The following is an 18,598-nucleotide window of genomic DNA, read 5'->3' on the forward strand; positions in this document are numbered from 1 at the left end:
GCAGCAGAGCTGTTTGTTCAGCTGGCGATAATCATCGAGAAGTTCTATTTGATCTGGATACTAGTTTGATGTTTTTCATCATCAGATGGTCAATGCTGAAAAAAATTAAGCATGTCAAAGCTCGTTTAAAGTTTGCTGAACAACATTTGGACAAGCCAGTTAAATACTGCGAGAATATAGTCTGGTCGGATGAGAGCAAAATTTAACTGTTTGGATGCCATAATGCATTAATGCACACCACGTTTGCAGGAGAAATGGCACTGCACATCACCCTAAAAACACCATACCAACAGTGAAGTTCGGAGGTGGCAACGTGATGGTGTGGGGTTGCTTTTCAGCAAATGGTACTGGTAAACTTCACATTATTGAGGGAAGAATGCTGCCATCTATGAGGGTGATGAAAATGAAACGAGGGTGAACATTTCATCAATATAATGATCCAAAACATACTGCCAAGGAAACTCATTTGGTTTCAAAGGGAAAAAAAATAAAGCTGCTAGAATGGCCCAGCCAATTACCTGACTTGAATCCAATCAAAAAAGAACTGAAACTCAAGGTCCATAAAAGAAGCCCACGGAACCTTCAAGATTTAACGACTGCTTGTGTGGAGGAATGGGCCAAAATCATACCAGAGCAATGCATGTGACTAGTTTCTCCATACACGAGGCATCTAGAAGCTATCATTGCAAACAAAGGCTTTTGTACAAAGTATTATATAACTTTTTCCCTGTGTCATTTCACATTATTACACATCTTTATTTCTGAGCTTATTTTTTCCACTTTCTTTGTATTTATGGATGACTTAGGTTGTTCCCAACATCTGGTGAAATTTTCATGTCAATAGCACCTTTGGAAATATATTTAATGAGAAAAATGGTAACGTGTTAAATACTTATTTCAGCCGCTTTAGCCAACAAATAAACAACTCTTTCCCATAGGCCAGCTACAGATGTTACGATGAATTGGTATGAAGAACAAATCTTTATTTTACTATTGAATTGACACTTTTCATCACCAAGATATGAGTGTAAAAGCTGTTGAAACGGTGAACTACTGCATATTAAATGTTGATTAATGTTCTTATCAATTACACTAACAGTGTTAAATTGATTTCATCCATCCATTTTCTTTACCACTTATCCTCACTAGGGTCACGGGCTGCTTGAGCCTATCCCAGATATCTTCGGGCGGGAGGCGGGGTACACCCTTAACCGGTCGGTTAAATTGATTCACTTGTTTAATTTTTTATTAACGATGATCTTAAAGACTTTCTGTAGAATTTTCTCAAATTCAAACTTTTTAGTTGAAGACAAAACATTAATATTCCAAATCTTTGGTGGTAAATATTAGTAGGCTAACTTTAGCTGTCAGATAATTGGAACCGATTTCAAAATCAGGAAAAAGTGGTCTATATAACATGGGGGGAGGGGTTGACTATGTTTGCCTTGGGCCCGCAAATGACTTGCTAGCTATGTACGGCCCTGGTTCGAGGCAGTGCCGTCGTCGCTTGGCATGACAACCAAAGTCAAGACGCTCGTGCATTGATGAAGAAGGCAGCTAGCTGCAAGAACTAATATGAATTGCAGGACACTTTTTTTTTTCCATAAAATTATCCATCAACACTTCAAACGTACATTGCGGTAATAAATATGCATGCTTCAATTCAGTGACAAACAAGGTCGGGTCTTGTCTTCCCCAATGCGCTGCTCCCCGCAGCTGGGAAAGCCCGTGAGCGGAGAGCAGCAGCTGGATTGCGGACTGAAGCATTTTACGAAGCAGTTGAAAAACACCGTTCACACACGGCCTAATGAGCGTGCTCACATTAACTTTTATCAGGAAGGGCTTTTGAGTTTTGACGCAGGCAATTTTGATTTGCCAGCGTTACGTACGTGGGCAATATTTCCTTCGCTGCATCCTGAAAAAGGTAGATATGCACTGAAGAAGAAAAACACCTTTCAGACATCTGTCCCTCGTTTGTGCTTTTGGTTGAAGATATTAAGTGATGAGCGAGATAAAGGGGCTCAAACTCAAATGTCAAGGAAGCCTCTTATTCTCAAGAAAGCTGGCCTCGGGTCAAGTCTTGGCTGTAACAAGCCCTGAGCTCTTACAGTTTAGATGTTTGTTTTGGGTAACAATACTGCGAAACCTCATTGGTGGTGAGATAAATAATTAAAACAAGCATCACTCAAGAAGGATCTTTATCAAAGTCAACAAGCTTTCAACTCAAGGAATACTAACTTCCACTCAAGGGGAAAACAATTATAATTGCAGCATGCCAGTATGGATTTGAAAAAATATCTACATTTTTATTACCTTAAACTGCGTGAGTAAGAACTGTTTGTTGAGGGATATAATTGCCACTGGGAAGAGGAGGAATTGTAAAAGCACATAAATGAGTACACACAATAAAACCTTAACAAGAGTACACCTGCAGTTATTAGGTAACAGGGAATGTGAAAGGCCCTTCATGTCTGCTTCATGTCATGTCATTTACAAGTTCTGGGATATCCTATCATCCCCGACGTAGTATGCATTTTTTTACGTTTACTCATAAGGGACAGTTTGGTCTCCCATCCCTTATATCATAGGCTTCTAAAGGCACCAGAAGCTGTTGGGGCTATCCTCAAGTCTGTATGGGTGTGTTCAAGATTGCTAAATTTGATTAAATTAAATTTATTTTAACGTGGCGGCACGGTGAACGAGTGGTTAGGGCATCTGCCTCACAGTTCTGAGGACCCTGGTTCAAAATCCGGCTTCGCCTGTGTGGAGTTTGCATGTTCTCCCCGTGCCTGTGTGGGTTTTCTCTGGGTACTCTGGTTTCCAAAAACATGTATGGTCGGTTAATTGAAAACTCTAAATTGCCCATAGGTGTAAATGTGATTGCGAATGGTTGTTTGTTTATACGTGCCCTGCAGTTGGCTGGCGACCAGTTCAGGGTGCACCCCTCCTCTCAACCAGAGTCAGATCCTGGCTCAGAAGCCAGCTGGAATCCCTACCAGCAGTCTCGATAGACAAGGTCGTGATTTACACAGATATGGTTGAAGCGTCACTTAGAAAGATGGAGAACGTCAATACACAACCAGAAAAAAAACATTTTGATCTCGCAATTCAAACCAGTCAGAGCCAATCACTTTAGCCAATCACGTAGTAAGCTTTCTGCTTTATTGTGTGATACATTCCACATCAATTGGAATTTGGCCAAACCATATGTTTTACAGCTGTGTAAGTGATTGATTAGTGCAAAACAGCAGTGAAGCAGCTTTGCTCTATTTAAAAAGCAAACACACATGTATCCTAAAGCAAGAAAACCTTATAATAAAATAAACCGTATGAATCCTTAGCCGTAATTCATAGACTAATTACCACTATTTTGATAGTATCATACACGTTCCTTTCTGCGGTTGGGCCAGTGAGATTACATTTGAAAGAATCTCCTTTGTGCCAGAGACAGAAAGAGCAACAATAAAGCACAAGTTAGCAAAGGAGAACAGATACTACACGTCCAGAAAATAAACCCAGATGGGAAACATCTGCCTTCCTTTTCTATTTGTGCTTTACCAACTAAACAGCAAAGAAAAACAGCATCCACTGGTCCTCTGTTTTCTGTCTAAATAATGAGCCCTCTTTGCTACATATACCCCTCCCATTACCTTGCCACAAAAAACAGAGCCTTTAAAGGATGTGTGGTTTCTGGGCCTTTGATAGTGTTAAACCAGCAGAGGAGCTAGAGGATTCTGGGAGAGACAAATCTACTATTCAAGACCAGGCCTGTAATTCCAGAAGCGAGGGCATATACTGCAAGCCTCCTCTAAGAATGGGAGAGGGAGAGGGAATGATTAGGATATTAGTGTCGGGGCAACATTCACTAACTTTAATAACATAGTATTTCTGACTAGCTCTGGTTACATTAAATGTATTTAATTTGACCTTGCTGCAAACGCATAAAAATGTTAGAGAAAATCAGAATATACTGTATACCTACGATCAGGTTAGTTGGCTAGTTAAGATAAACTTGAAAGAGTAGGTGCAATGCAATCCAAGTACTGTATGTGATGATTTCAGAAAGCATGCCGCCCGCTTGTAAACACAATTTATAACATCTAGGTAGGCCTTGGACAGTGTCCCCTGTGCCAACAGCCTGACATTCCTGCTTTGTTCTTTCTGTATAAAAGGAGCCAATGTTCAATCCACAACAAACAATTGAATCCACTGTTCTATCTGAACATCACTGCTTGTATTTAGTTCTTCTCGTGAGCTCATTTGTAACTCTACTTCTTCATTCCCCAAAGTAAAAAAAACTTATCTGTAAAGAAGCTGCTGGCAGAGCTAAATCGCCACTCATTTATGACCAATGTGCACACACGACACATGTACTGGACAGAAAAAATAATAATAATGAAAATAATCAAATCATTTAATTAAAAAAAGAAAAAGAAAAGAAAAAAACTTTTCGTGCCAAAATGCTGAGTTCCGGTGCGTATCCTTCAAAATAAAAGGCTACAAGCTTAAAATAAGAGTCAGAACTTGCAACATATAAGCCATTTGACGTGATGAAACAGAATACAGGGGCAGCTATGCACCACTTAAAATAACTATTTTAACAATGCTATATTTAACTTTTAGCTGAAACATTAATTAATGAATATTAAGTCAACTGGCTTACCGTATTTTCACGACCATAAGGCGCACTTAAAAGTCTTACATTTTCTCCAAAATATATAATATAATGCGGCGCGCCTTATGTGTGCACCGAGTTCCAAAATCTGTAAATGTTGTTGTGTGACTTTAATGAGCGCTCCGCTTGACTGACTGGGAGCATTTCCTGCCGACACGCTGCTTATATAGAGGAAGGCGGACTTGACTGAGGACAGTATGTGGACGAAAAGGGGGGAGGGTGCGCGTGACAGAGGAGGGTAAAGACAGTTTAAACTGCAAGTTATTTGACACGCTGAGGAACATGGGAATCGAGCAGCCGCAGCTGCGAGAGAATTCAAGAACAACAAATCCATGGTTCGCAAGTGGAGGAAGCAGGAAAACTAGCTTCGCCAAGTCGAGAAGACGAAGCTGAGTTTCCGCGGAAAAGAAAGAAAAACAAAACGCGGAAACAAGGTGAGGTGGCCCAAGTTGGAAGACCAACTCGAGGAAGCAGGAAAATGAGCTTCGCCAAGTCAAGAAGACGAAGCTGAGTTTCCGCGAAAAAAAAAGAAAAACAAAACGCGGAAACAAGGCAAGGTGGCCCGAGTTGGAAGACTCGGGCAATGGATTAATGAGCAAAGAACAGCCGGGAGAAGCGTCTCTACAGTCACCATTCGACTGAGTGCAATAACTCGGAGCTTGCCATCATTCCGGGAGGCTTGACGAAACCGCTGGACATTCGTGTAAACAGGGCGCACGTCAACGAGACTGACTCCGACAATGACGAGAGGGAACCCGGCGTGTTTGATTGAGAACTTGGATTTGTGGATGAGGGTTGATCAAAAAATAACGTGAGTACATTGTTAAATACTTCAATAAAGTACAACCGAAATCAGTTTCGCTCCCGCTGCCTTTTTAAAAACATTGCTTTAGCGTCCATGCATGCTACCGTATGTTTTAAGCTAGCGTATGTTTTACCATGCCTGTGCCCAATAATACGGTGCGCCTTATGTATGTGTTAAATACAGAAATAGACCCCGTAACTGAGACTGTGCCTTTTGGTCGTGAAAATACGGTAATTCCGCACACATTGGCTTTTAGTTCATATGTTTGATATTGATACTGGTTATAAAGAACCTTGATTCAAATGTTCATTTTAGTCTATGCTGCGGGCTGCTAAGAAAATGGATGTTCATAATTTGGACACCCTTTATTTTAACCACTTTTTAAAACTTTTTTGACGCAGCCCCCTAAAAGAATCGGAATCGCGAATTGCTTTCTGTGCGGCCCAGGATGAGATGGCTCCAGCGGACGCCGCCATTGAAAAATCTGAAAATGCCCTGTTTAAACATCACATTTGACTTAGTTTTAGTGTAAATCACCAATCTGTCAGCTCAACACTACCTTAAAAAGGGAGAGGGGATTTCCCCCCTCGTCTGACACAACATCTGTCGAGCCAAAACTGCACCAAGAAGGCATAATAATGAAGCTGCCTTGGTCGTGAGAGGCTGCTGCAATGCAGCTAAATTTGATGCTATAAAGTGTTACAAATTAATATTCCATTTCTCTCCCCAAACTTTAAATCAGCTCAGAAATATTTCCTGACCAAGACATTTGGTAGGATAAATGCATGTTTGTCATAAAGATGACTATGCTACAATGCAAACAATAATGACAGACCTTTATTTTATCTGGTATTAATGAAGTAAACTTTAGTAGCCTTTTCCTCAACATGCCTTGTTTTTGAAGAGCAACAACGAATATCCAACACACATTTCTCTCCTTGCTCAGATTTCAGACTGAGTGACCCCCACCTTGTGTGCAGACGCTGCAGCTCAGCCAGTCCCCTTCAAGGCGCAGCCAGCATTAATTGATTTTTCAGAAGCTATCTGCAGTGAAAACTAAGCCTTGGGGAATATCCACAATGACGACTTATTTTTTTCCTCGGGGAACCGGAGGCCACAAAATGCTGAATGATCAGCTCTAACACAAACTACTACAGAGAAAGAGAAGAAGAGAGAACAAGGAAACTTCTCAAAGGGTACACTTCCACATAATTATAGTATGCCACTATGGAGGAAGTGACAGAGTTACATGCTGTTATCCTCTCCCACCTACCCACAGGGAGCCTTGAACGGGCAATCATCTCCCATTTTCTGAATACCAGCAGCCAACTTGAGAGATGACTCCCAGGCAAAGGAGTGACATGTCTTCTACTAAAAAAAAAATTGTCATATAGCATCTTATTAAAGGCCTTCGTAATCATTAAAGCATGAGCACAACCCTGACAAGACTCTACAGGTAAAAACTAAATCCCAGTTATACTCATAGACCAAAGCGCCACATAAATCCACTCATTGCTTTAGGATTACCGAGCCACAGCTAGAGAATGCGATTGACTTGAGGGCAGCTGCTCAGAGCAATGCACAAAGAGAGAGGAGAAGAAAAAAAGCCAGAGAAGACCAGGCAGCTCAGCTTTCAGTGCTCTTTGTCTTGTTCCACGAAAACGAGCAAGACTAGGCCTTTTTCTCTTCAGTCTCCCACAGAGCCAGGGGAAGGAGCCCAGCCTTTTGTAACGGTGTGTGAGACTAAAGCAGAGTTATGCATGTGGCACAGACCCAGGCAGGTTGCTGCGCATCATACCACCAGATATTCCACTAACACACGACCCCTCAGGGAGATGGCAGTGTCCTTGACATGGCCTGATTAAAAAGAGAGCGATAGTGTATGAGGCATGTCCACAGTGGATGTGGGCAAGCTGAAAAGTCAATATACACACTTTTTTTTTTTTTTTTATTAGGGTACACAGATACAGCGATTAAGTAATATAGTACTATATCCTGATTAGAATGGACAATAAAGCAAAAAAAGAAAAAATATACAAAGATTTATTTTTCAAGATTAGGCCAGTAGTCTTACCATATTTTTCGGACTATAAGGCATACTTAAAATCCTAACATTTTCTCAAAAATTGACAGTGCGCCTTATTATCCACTGCGCCATATGTATGAATTCTGGTTGTGCTTATTGACCTCGAACCGATTTTATGTGGTATACACGGCGCTCGAAAATCTGTCAAAATGTTTTAGTATGACTTTGGTTAAGCTACGAAGCCGAATTGTCGGAGCATTATGGCTACCGTAGTGAGGAGTCTCGCGGAGTAATACTTACTGCGCTTCAACATAATATTATGGTGTGTGTATAAGTGACTTATCTGACTGTTTTGGTTCGCTTAATGCGCCTTAGAATCCGGTGTGCCCTATGTATGAAAATAGACCCGTTCGTTGATAGTGCACCTTATAGTCCGAAAAATACGGTGCTCATTCTATTTCCAACCAGTCTGTCGTAAAAAAACTAACTGCTTTGTGTTTCACGTCACTCCTATTAAAATAACATAAGATGGGCTGTCAGGAATATGCAGAGGCTCCTTTGCAAAGAACTGCACTACATAATACTAAAAAATTCAACACAGACAGTTGACAGTACAAAGATTTCCAAGTGGCAAGTCATAACTCTGGCAGCCCTGTGACTGAGCGGTTTGTGCTAATGCCTCACAGCAAGAAGGTTTTTGGGGACTGTGGAGTTAGCATGTTTTGCGTATGCTTGTGTGAGTTCACTTTAGGTGATCAGTGCTCCTCCCCCAGTCCAAAAAACATCTATGTTAGGTTAATTGGAGACTCTAAATTGCCAGCAGGTGTGAAAGCGAGTGTGAATGATTGCCTGTCTGAATGCGTCAGTAATGTGATTTACTTGTGAATGATGCAGGATGTAGTCCCTCACCCTATATCAGCTGGGATAAGCTCTAACTTCCTGGTGACATTGAACAGAACAGACGTTATGCAAAATGGATGGCTGGATTTGCAACCGCATAGAGTACATGCAAGTCCCTGACAGGATTTAAACATAAAAACATCTACGTCATTTGTATTGCTATAGAACTTAAATTACTTTGTATTGACCCATATTTCATCACTCCATCATTAGCAGCATGACTTTTATACTCCTTTCCTCAATGTGTAAATGTTCATCCTAAAAGGCAAGGTCATTGATTTGATGTGACTGATTTTATTGGGCTTTACAAAAATGATGTGTTACACTGGCTTTTAGATACCCTGCCTGATATTACGAGACAAACTTTATTTTGCATGGAATTGTAACCATAATAATACGTCTAAATTGCAACAAAAACCCTGAAGACTTCATATGCATTTCTGCAATTTTCAAAAGATAGACATACAAAATAAAATATAATAAAAAAATAAAACACAGACAGAGCGGGGCGCTGGTAAAACCAAGGACCGGCCCAGAGGTCAGGGGTTTGGTGACCAAAAGGTCAAGTAGTCCTGGACAAAGAGTCGCCAACAGCAAGTCTGTGAAAGGGGGGGTGCAGGGCACACTGAACTAAACACCACAAGATACAAGATTATAAAATGCAGTTAGTTAATAACAATTAGGCTATCACGTTTGTTGACAGCTTTTTGCATTATTTTATATCCTACAATGACAGAAAAGGACACTGTTGTCAGCCTTCTTTTCATTTATTGCATAATAGCTACATGACTTGACAGCCAATGACAATAAAATGATTGTTACTCATCGAAACAGCTGGCCAGCATTGCACAATAGGGACGTAAAATGGAAAATTTTCAGAAATGCAAAATCCACATTATATACAAGACACCACTCAAGCGTTTGAGTAATCCTGCTGAGAGACCATAACAAATTCCAATGAAAATAATAGCTGCGCCACCAACGTGTATATACATTTTAGTGGTTTGTCATGGGGGAAAAAAACATTGAAAGTTACAGAGAGAGAGAGAGAGAGAGAGAGAGAGAGAGAGAGAGAGAGAGAGTCCCAGAAGAACTCAAAGTTTTACCATGCATGACTGTTGGCAATTGGAGGAGTGGATTATGGTTGACAGATCCAAGACCAAAAGGTGCACTTTTTCTCTTTGACTCCCAGCATCCTATATCCACATATCCATGAATTGAAGCAAAGCAAACCTAGTACTTAGTACATGAGGCATAGCAGCACACCGGGATTTGTGTATGCCGCTTTTATCCTGCAACCCTGTGGGAGCCTTGATTTTGTCTTAGAAGTTCTGAGAAGGTTAAGCAATGATTTTTGCCAGTAAAATGGTAGTCTCCTAGATTTAAGCAGCAATAAATCTATGGTAAAGATACCCAATGGTTGAAACAGTCAGTTGAGATTCCATTTTTTATTATTGCTTCGTACAACACGAAACCCAATTTCAAGCCAGCCAGCATAGCAGTCTTCCACACAGGGTGGTCTTTGGTCATTGATTATAAAGGGAGCCCGCACAATGCCACCATCACTCAGTTCATAAGATCATGGTGGAAGAAAGGGAAAACAGGGGAGGGGGAAATAGGAGAGTCACAAGATCAGTAAATTAAACTTGCAATCACACAAGTTTAAGGATGGCTGAGAGCTACATGATGACAGAGTGTACAAGGAGTAATTGATTGTTAATGAATTAACCTTTTGTGTAAATTGTGTTAAAGCCAACCAGATAAAACTGAAAGGTTGTGAAGTGATATTCCTGGATCAGATAGGATGAGTGCCCACAGCAGTGCACTTATTTAATATTGTTAATATTCATGTCTTAATTTTGTTTTGGTGCAATAATGAGCTCAAACCATCACTCGGTACCTGAAAAGTATCTTCAAGTGTAAAAAAAAGTGTCTTCGTTCAAACAAAAAGGCAGAGTAAAAAAGGTGGCTTCTCACAATGTTAGTCTTTAATTCTATTTAGAAGCTCAGAACAAGAATAAGCAAGATAAATATGTGCAAGTTGCGCAACGTTAACAGGATAGACCTTACAGTTTCAGTTATATTACGTGTAATAGAATATCTTTTATTATGAGAATAATATGCAGCGTGCAGATTTGTAAGAAAAGAAAAAAGCACCTCAAGCAAATCCTGTTGTAGAAAAACTAATCCCCATTACAAAATAGCCCTGTTCCCCATGGTGTTGATCCAGGAAACAAAATTGGAAATTTGTGGACTGATTTTTGGGGTCTCTCAAACCCATGACACAAAAACCTTGTTACCATTGCAACAAATGTTATATTGTTAATATGAACTCTGGAAAAAAGAAGCAGTCAGAAATGTTGCTTGTGGCACATTTCTGATCATCTTTATAAGATAGCAGGCAGTACACATAAGACATCATATGTAGCAGATGAATTTGCTGAACACAGATGCAGATTAAAACAAGTCCGTGTTTATGACCTCTGCCTTCACTTATTCTCACACTGACCTCATACCCTCTCATGCCCTTCCCCCAATCTCCTTCCCACTAATCCAGTCCTATTAGGTGGCAGGCAGCAGCATGGCCTGATGGTCAAACTGTGTCTGTCTGCCTTCCTGTCCCTCCGTTTGCGTGAGGTCCTGAAGCCATTCAACGGAATTAAAGTTGTCCTCAAAGTAGCAAAGAAAATCTCTCGGAATCCTGATTCGACCCTCCCTTTTCTGTTAATTTCTCTCCTTATTTTATTTTTTCTGTTCACTTTCTTTCCAAGACTGGTCCATTCTATTGTCAGGTTTGTACTTTCTATTAGCTAATGGAAAGCCACACTGAATCATATCCTGATCATTACCGCACACGTCAGGGATCCCTCTCCCTGGCCTGCCACCTGGTATTAGAGAGACTAGGAAGCAACGACGCCATAATATGATGAATGGACAAACTCATTTCGAAAGGCCGGTGTACATACCTCCCAGACTTGACATCATTCCTTCACAAGTACAATCTCTTCAGCAAGTGTCACACCAGTGGTTTGTACTGACAAAACATTTGCCAGGTTCAACAATGAGCACTAAAATAGTGGATTTCTGCTGTTGAAATTGCAGAGTAGCTAAGTCAAAATGGCAACAACCCTATAACTGAATTCCTGATTTATGAAGTTCCTGTAAATATGCAGCCGTTGATGTGTTCTGTTTTAAAAGCATGCTGCATGATGGTGGCTTAGCTTTTATGGTGACGTTGCACAACCTCTGCGTAGGCTATTGAAGTGACCATTTTTCCCCTTTTGGGACAGGGGGGATTTAATGGGGGAGGGTTGCAGCAATGTCTGGGTGGCCTTTGTGGTTTCACTGAAAAGCACAGCGGGGATAGTGAGTCTTTGATTGGTTCAGCAGAGTTCATTAAAGCTGCAAAAAGGATGCGTGGCCACATCATTTACCACCAATGTACACAGAGAACCCACGCCCAATGCCATACCAAAAGCTGGAAATGCACTAAAGAAACTCAGACAGTTAAAGACTCTAGGATGGTGAAAAGAGATGGTATGTGTCTGAGTGGTGTGTGTAATGTTCTGATGAAGTGCTTCAGGAGGTGTCAAGATTCCATTAGTCCATCTACCGCTAAGCGCCATCAACACCTCTTGGAGGCTGTAAGGATGGAGTGCAACAGTAAACCAACTTTGGCTTATGTGAAGAGCATTTTGTTGCTCTGTCATTTAAACTGAAAGTAACATGAACTTGAAGTTTTGCAAGGCTGAATTATGCTTGACATGACACAAGCTTCAGTTATTAGAGAGGCATGCACTTGAGAGAAAAATCAGTGCACAGCACACACACACACAAGCCTACAATTAAATTTTTTTGAAACTACAACTTTGGAAATAAAAAAAATACAGCAACAGAAGAATGACAATAGTTCACCTTAACATAACCTACTGTACTTACACAGGCCTGAACAAATAAAACAGTATCCTTTAAGGACCCCAAAGTTTTTTGCAGTTTTTCCAAGTTTGGGATCAAAGCTTTTATGCCCCTTGGCCCGGTTACAAGAAAATAAACTATTTCCTTTCATCAGCACTTTTGCAAATTGTAAATTTATTTATTTTATACACCTCTATGGAAACTGAAGCGCACTTTCTGAGTTTACAGAGGCTCTGGCTTTGATTTCAACAGTGATGAATTCAGGTCAAAAGGGGCAGGCTTCATGAACATATGGGGGTGAACCCCCGTCAGAAGCTCAAGGGGTGCTGCCACAATGTCATGACCTCAAGACCATAAACAGCGAGTATCTGACATCAAATCTGCATTTGGAGAAATCTGAATAGCCGCTTTGCCCTTTTTCACTTATGGCTGCTAACAGAAGGACATGTATGTCACTGTATGCACAATTCTGATTGCTTAAAATAAACTGCAACAGATGAATAATATCAAACAGGTGTCAAACTGGTGGTCCGGGGCCCAGATCCAGCCCACCGCATCATTTTATCTGGCCCGCGGAAGCAAATCATGTGCATCGACTTCATGTTTCTTGCGAAAATATCAAAATTGCAAATTATCTTCCCTTGTAATAACGTTGAGATATTACAAGCATTTGTTGGTACCAATCCCCCTTTTAAAATACATTTATTAATAGTTGTTTTTATAGGCTTCTGATTTCAAAACTAGTTATCCATCAATTTGTTACGTATATGTAATTATACGAGATGATAATTCATTCATATGGGTTCACAGTCATAACGGCCCACTAAGGGAAATCATAACTATGATGTTCCCCTTGAGAAAAAATTGTTTGACACCCCTGGAAAGCAATGTAAACACAACACATTACACTATAAGCCACTAATGCTGCTGTTTCAACACAACAGTTACGCATCCTGTCCGTAAGAAATAACAGCAGCCTCAGAATACTATACTGTCCTAAAAACCCAGACTCCAATGATGTTGGAACGTTTTGCAAAACATAAATAAAAACAGAATACAATAATTTGCAAATACTTTTCAGCCTATAATAAATTGAATACACTACAAAGACAATATATTTAATGTTCAAACTGATGAACATCCATCCATCCATCCATTATCTGAGCCGCTTATCCTCACAAGGGTCGCGGGAGCGCTGGAGCCTATCACAGCTATCACGTCATGAACGTCATGATTGGGTATGAAAGGAGCATCCCCAAAAGGCTCAGTTGTCCACAAGCAAGGATGGGGGGAGGTTCACCACTTTGTGAACAACGTGAGAAAATAGCCCAACAGTTTAAGAACAGAATTTCTCAACGTACAATTGCAAGGAATTTGGAGATTTCATTACCTATGGTGCATAATATCATCAATGGATTCTGAGAATCTGGAGAAAATATCTGCACATAAGCGGCAAGGCCAAAAACCAACATTGAATGCCTGTGACATTGAGTTAAACACCGGCATCATTGTGTAGAGGATTTTGCCACGTGGGCTCAGCACACTTCAGAAAACCACTGTCAGTTGACATAATTTGTAGCTACATCAACAAGTGCAAGTTAAAACTCTACCATGCAAAGTGCAAGCCATACAGTATATCAACAACACCCAGAAACCCCGCCAGCTTCTTTGGGCCCGGGGCTCGAGCTCATCTGAGACGAACTGACAACAGTGAAAAAGTGTGCTGTGGTCTTACAAGTCCACGTTTCAAATTTTGGGGGGAAATCATGGACGTTGTGTCCTCTGGGCCAAAGAGCCAAAGGACTATCCGGATTGGTATAAGTGCAAAGTTCAAAAGCCAGCTGTGATGGTATAGGAGTGTGGTACTGCCCATGGCATGGGTACCTTGCAAATCTGTGAAGTTATCAATAATGTTGAAAGGTACATAGCAGTTTTGGAGCAACATATGATGCCATCCAAGCAACATCTTTTTCAGGGCCATCCCTGTTTATTTCCGCAAGACAATGCCAAGCCGCATTCTGCACGTGTTACAACAGCGTGGCTTCGTAGTATAGTACGAGTACGAGTGCTGGACTGGCCTGCCAGCATTTCAGACCCGTCTTTCATTGGAAATGTGTGGCCCATTATGAAGTGCAAAATACGACAACAGAGACCCCATACTGTTGAGCGACTGAAGGTTTACATCAAGCAAGAATGGGAAAGAATTCCACCTACAAAGTTTCCACAATTAGTGTCCTCTGTTCCCAAATGCTTATAGAGTGTTGTTAAAAGGAAAGGTGATGTAACAGAGTGTTAAACATCACACTGTCCCAGCTTTTTTGGAATGTGTTGCAGGCATCAAATTCAAAATGAGTGAATACCACCCCAAAAAAAGGTTTATCAGTCTAAACATTAAATATGTTGTTTTGGTAGCGTATTTAATTGAATACAGGTTGAAAATGATTTTCAAATCATTGTATTCTGTTTTTAATCTACGTTTTAAACAATGTCCCAACTTCATTGGAATTGGGGTTTATAGTTCACTCAGAAATTTGCAAAAATCGGATCTCTCCCTGTATTTTAAAAGTAACTTCCTGAAAATACAGTGTTACCACAGATTCTTCTTATTCTTATTATTGTTGATATTGTTATATTTCTTATTAGTTATTTTTCTAAGAAGGATAGTGTTGTTGGTCTGGGAAAAAATATTTGCATGAGAAAAGCGATGGAGCCATCACATCTTGTCCCTTGATTAAAATAGCTTTAATGAATCGAATGTTAAAACTTTTGATGTAAATATGTTGCTGGTTAGATTCTTAAGCTTATTTGAACTCCGCACACATTTCTTCATTCAAAAAATAGTGACATAATAATGGCTGTCAGAACAAGTGCAACAGAGTATGCTTTTCTAGGTTGCTTATTTTTAACATCTCGAGCAAGCAGTATTTGTTTAATACTCTCAAACTATGGTTAAGCAGCTCCACTGCAGATGCCACACTGGGTAATGTCACTGCAACTCATAAAAAGTTGTACCACAATTAAATCAAGAGCCTTATGTAAACAGAATCATTCATAGCAGTCTTTGTAATTTTTAGTTTGCAGCAGTCATTAGATCTAGATACAGATATTCTGCATCAACTGAGAGAACCATCCATCCATCCATTTTCCGTACCGGTTATCCTTACTACGGTTGCGGCCATGCTGGAGCCTATCCCAGCTGACTCTGGGCAAGAGGCAGGGTAACACCCTGAATTGGTCGCCAATTTTTTATTTATTTTTTTGCACAAAATGGGTCATTTGGATTTAACCCATGACAGCAGGAGAGTTATGAGGCTTGCTCTGATGCGCTTTGTCTATGCCCTTTAGGGCAGAATTTCCCAAACAAAATTATGTTATGGGTCAATATGCATTGTATCACAGATTTACATAGCAAAATGCTGGAAGCTGTTTTACGAATCAAGCAGGTACACGCTTTAATTAGGGCTTTTTGATTTGTTTTAATGTACTTTGATTATGCTTATGTTATGGCATTACATGATATAGTTTACGAAGTTTAGCGCCTCAATTACTAATTTGGCTCTTGATCTGAAAATATCAAGAAACCTTGGTTTAGTGGAACCATACATGGGGCAATTTAGTCACTGGTCACACTTGGTTCCAGTTGTACAAGATGAGACAATGTTCAGCCAGTCAGTAACTCGATTTATCTAACCTGCCCATTGATAATCAAATTTAAACTTAAACACTCAACAACTGTAGTTCAACTGTGTGTACCAGAACATATATTATGCAAACATCGGTCTATATTGTTACTCTACCTCATCCATTAAATGTATTACATCTGCAAATACTGTTTTCCAATTAATATTTCAAATGTTGGATTGAAATGAAAGCTGACTGATTGTGTCAATCTTCAAACAAACTAATCTGAGATCAATAATCATAGGCCAACTATATTATAAAAAAAAGATGTTGAGTAGTGTATCCAGCTTGCTTGCGCGGCCTGCGATGTTTTACTTTAGCCATAAAACAATTATTCAAAGGTAGGTTTGCAAGCCATGCCAAGGCTTGGCATCAGAATTAAATTGCAACATCAATACAACAAAACAATTTACTCACCGATTCCCCTTAGGGGATTAATAAAAAGAGTTTAGCTGTCTTCATTCTAACAAGAGCTATTCTGAGCAGCACGTTGATACTGCATGACAAATAGGAACTTTCCCATCATCATTCCTAGTTCAGCATCCCCTATGACTGTTCATCATTCCTTGTTACAGCCCTTAGTCATCATAGCGGTGAGCAGAGAAGGGGGGCCTTAACATTTGTTACAAATGAGAGTCTTTTGCCCAGGCAAATCTTTTAACTCTTCAAGTAGCATGGCTCACTTTAGACCCCACCAACCTCCCCCTTGGCTGCTCAACTTATGGACACATAGAGCGAGGGAAGTGAATAGTACTGCGGAACCTCTGTAGTCGAATGCCCCTGAAGTCATACAATTTGGAAGTTGGCCAGAATTTGCGTGGTATCATGTGAGACCTCCTCATATCGATGGAGAAATCAGCTCAACAAACAACAAAGAAAATAAATGTGGATGCGAGTCTGCTTTTTCGCAACACAAAAAGATGCACTGGTAAGGTCACATGAGACCTAAGCGACCATTAAAGGATAAATATCTGAGTCTGTGCCTTGCTTTTTCTTTGGCTTGCACCATTAAATACAAAACAAAGACCTGCTTCAACAAGGGGCATTAAATACATGATGAGGACACAAAGCGTATTAAGACTGGTTGACTTATTTTGACACTTTTATGTCAGTTAAGTATGCTAACATTGCCTGTACAGTAAAGTAAAGGTTTAATGATAGTGTTTTTTCCCTGGAAAAGATTATTTCTATTTCCACCATTTTTTGTGGTGAACGTTATTTTGAAACGCAAACAATTTGGAAGTTACCAGCTACCGAGACGGGATTGTATTCCACTGTATGTGATTCTGTGGCATGCAACTTGCACAGAAGCACAGATCTGGTTGGCTGAAAGCCAAATCCCTATGGCTGCCCTGGAGCAGCCCAATGCGTCTTTCCTGTGTCAGTCTATTTGTATGTGACAATAAGTCATACCTACTCAGCAAGCAAAGTGGGGGTTGTAAATGGCATCCTTGCATACGATCTTAAAGCATACTAAATTATCGGCATAAGCGTTTGGGATTTGTGCAACTGTAGTAAACAAAGAAGCACCAACTTCTCAGAAGTGCCCCTGAGCAATACATCGAATCTTCCTTCATTCATGTTCTGCCTTAACATGTATTATTTTTCTCTCACCAGTGTACAATGCTGATAAAAAACGCATACTTGAAAACAGCCTTGAGGATAATAAGTGCACAATTACACCTTTTTTTTTTTTTTTTTTTTTACCTTTTGCTAGCGTTGCTCACTCAATTTAAATTGCTTTCACCAGATACTTAGTCTTAACACACCGGCTAGTAGTAGTCACGTGTCTCTGTCGAAAAGCACTACCGCCGGTCATACATTCCAAACTTTTTAAATCACGAGCTAACGCCTCACCGATGAACTAGCTTGGCTGCAGTTTTTCTAGCCCTCCCGTTAACACCATGTTATAAACCAAATATTCCAGTTGCCTCTTACCTTTCACTTGACTCTCGTAGTCCGCGATGATTTCTTTATCCTTTTTAAACCTCGGCGACGACATCTTATGTCCGCTTGTTGTTAAGAGAATGTTTTCTTTTTTCTTTTTTTTATGTTTAAAAACTGCTTGTCAACAAGCTGACGGGTTACAACAGGCGACTCATCCCAAACTGGACAAGGAAAGGACGTGCGACAAAATGATTAAGTTCCCAGGAGAAAACGCTGACTTATTCATCGATAATCTTCCTTCACGCGTAATCCTATTCCAACCAAGAGATTCGCACAACTCCAAATGCAGCCTCTCGCTACTACGGGAGACAAAAATAAATAAATGAAAATTTTAAAAAACAATCACGTAAGTTTTCAGGGGCAACGTAGCGGAGCATCATCCGCAGTTAGCACCGCGTAGAAAAGTAGTGCCCAAAAAGCTGCGTCAGTCTGCTATAAAGTCGACTTGTATTGGAGTGCATGTCCGGTTTTCACACGCAAAAACCTCCTCCCCCCCTGCCTCGCTCTCCCTGGAAGGTTTCTCTCCCCCTCCTAACTCCCGGCAGGCTTGAGGCAGACATGTAGGCAGGCCGACTGCAGCACAAGCAGCGACCAGAGCCAACCAGGAGGGAGGGAGTGAGGGATAGCACACGCACACACAATTCAAGAC

General features: G+C 40.5%; 1 protein-coding gene across 6 annotated transcripts in view; it reads right to left on the reverse strand.

Moving 5' to 3' along the window:
• The window catches only part of srgap1a (SLIT-ROBO Rho GTPase activating protein 1a), a 79,685-nt gene extending 61,168 nt beyond the window's left edge, over nucleotides 1-18,517 (reverse strand). For 2 of the 6 annotated variants that reach the window (XM_061772387.1, XM_061772389.1), the window contains exon 1: nucleotides 17,941-18,515. In XM_061772387.1, the coding sequence (XP_061628371.1) occupies nucleotides 17,941-18,004 (64 nt within the window). In that variant the 5' untranslated portion in view covers nucleotides 18,005-18,515. Of the gene's footprint in view, nucleotides 1-16,419; nucleotides 16,701-17,940 lie in introns of those variants that run through there. The other 4 variants (XR_009788401.1, XM_061772384.1, XM_061772385.1 and 1 more) reach the window with 4 other exon arrangements.
• Nucleotides 18,518-18,598: the final 81 nt, after the last annotated feature.

The sequence above is a fragment of the Phyllopteryx taeniolatus genome, chromosome 5 (assembly GCF_024500385.1).
Source record: "Phyllopteryx taeniolatus isolate TA_2022b chromosome 5, UOR_Ptae_1.2, whole genome shotgun sequence".
Lineage (NCBI taxonomy): Eukaryota > Metazoa > Chordata > Actinopteri > Syngnathiformes > Syngnathidae > Phyllopteryx > Phyllopteryx taeniolatus.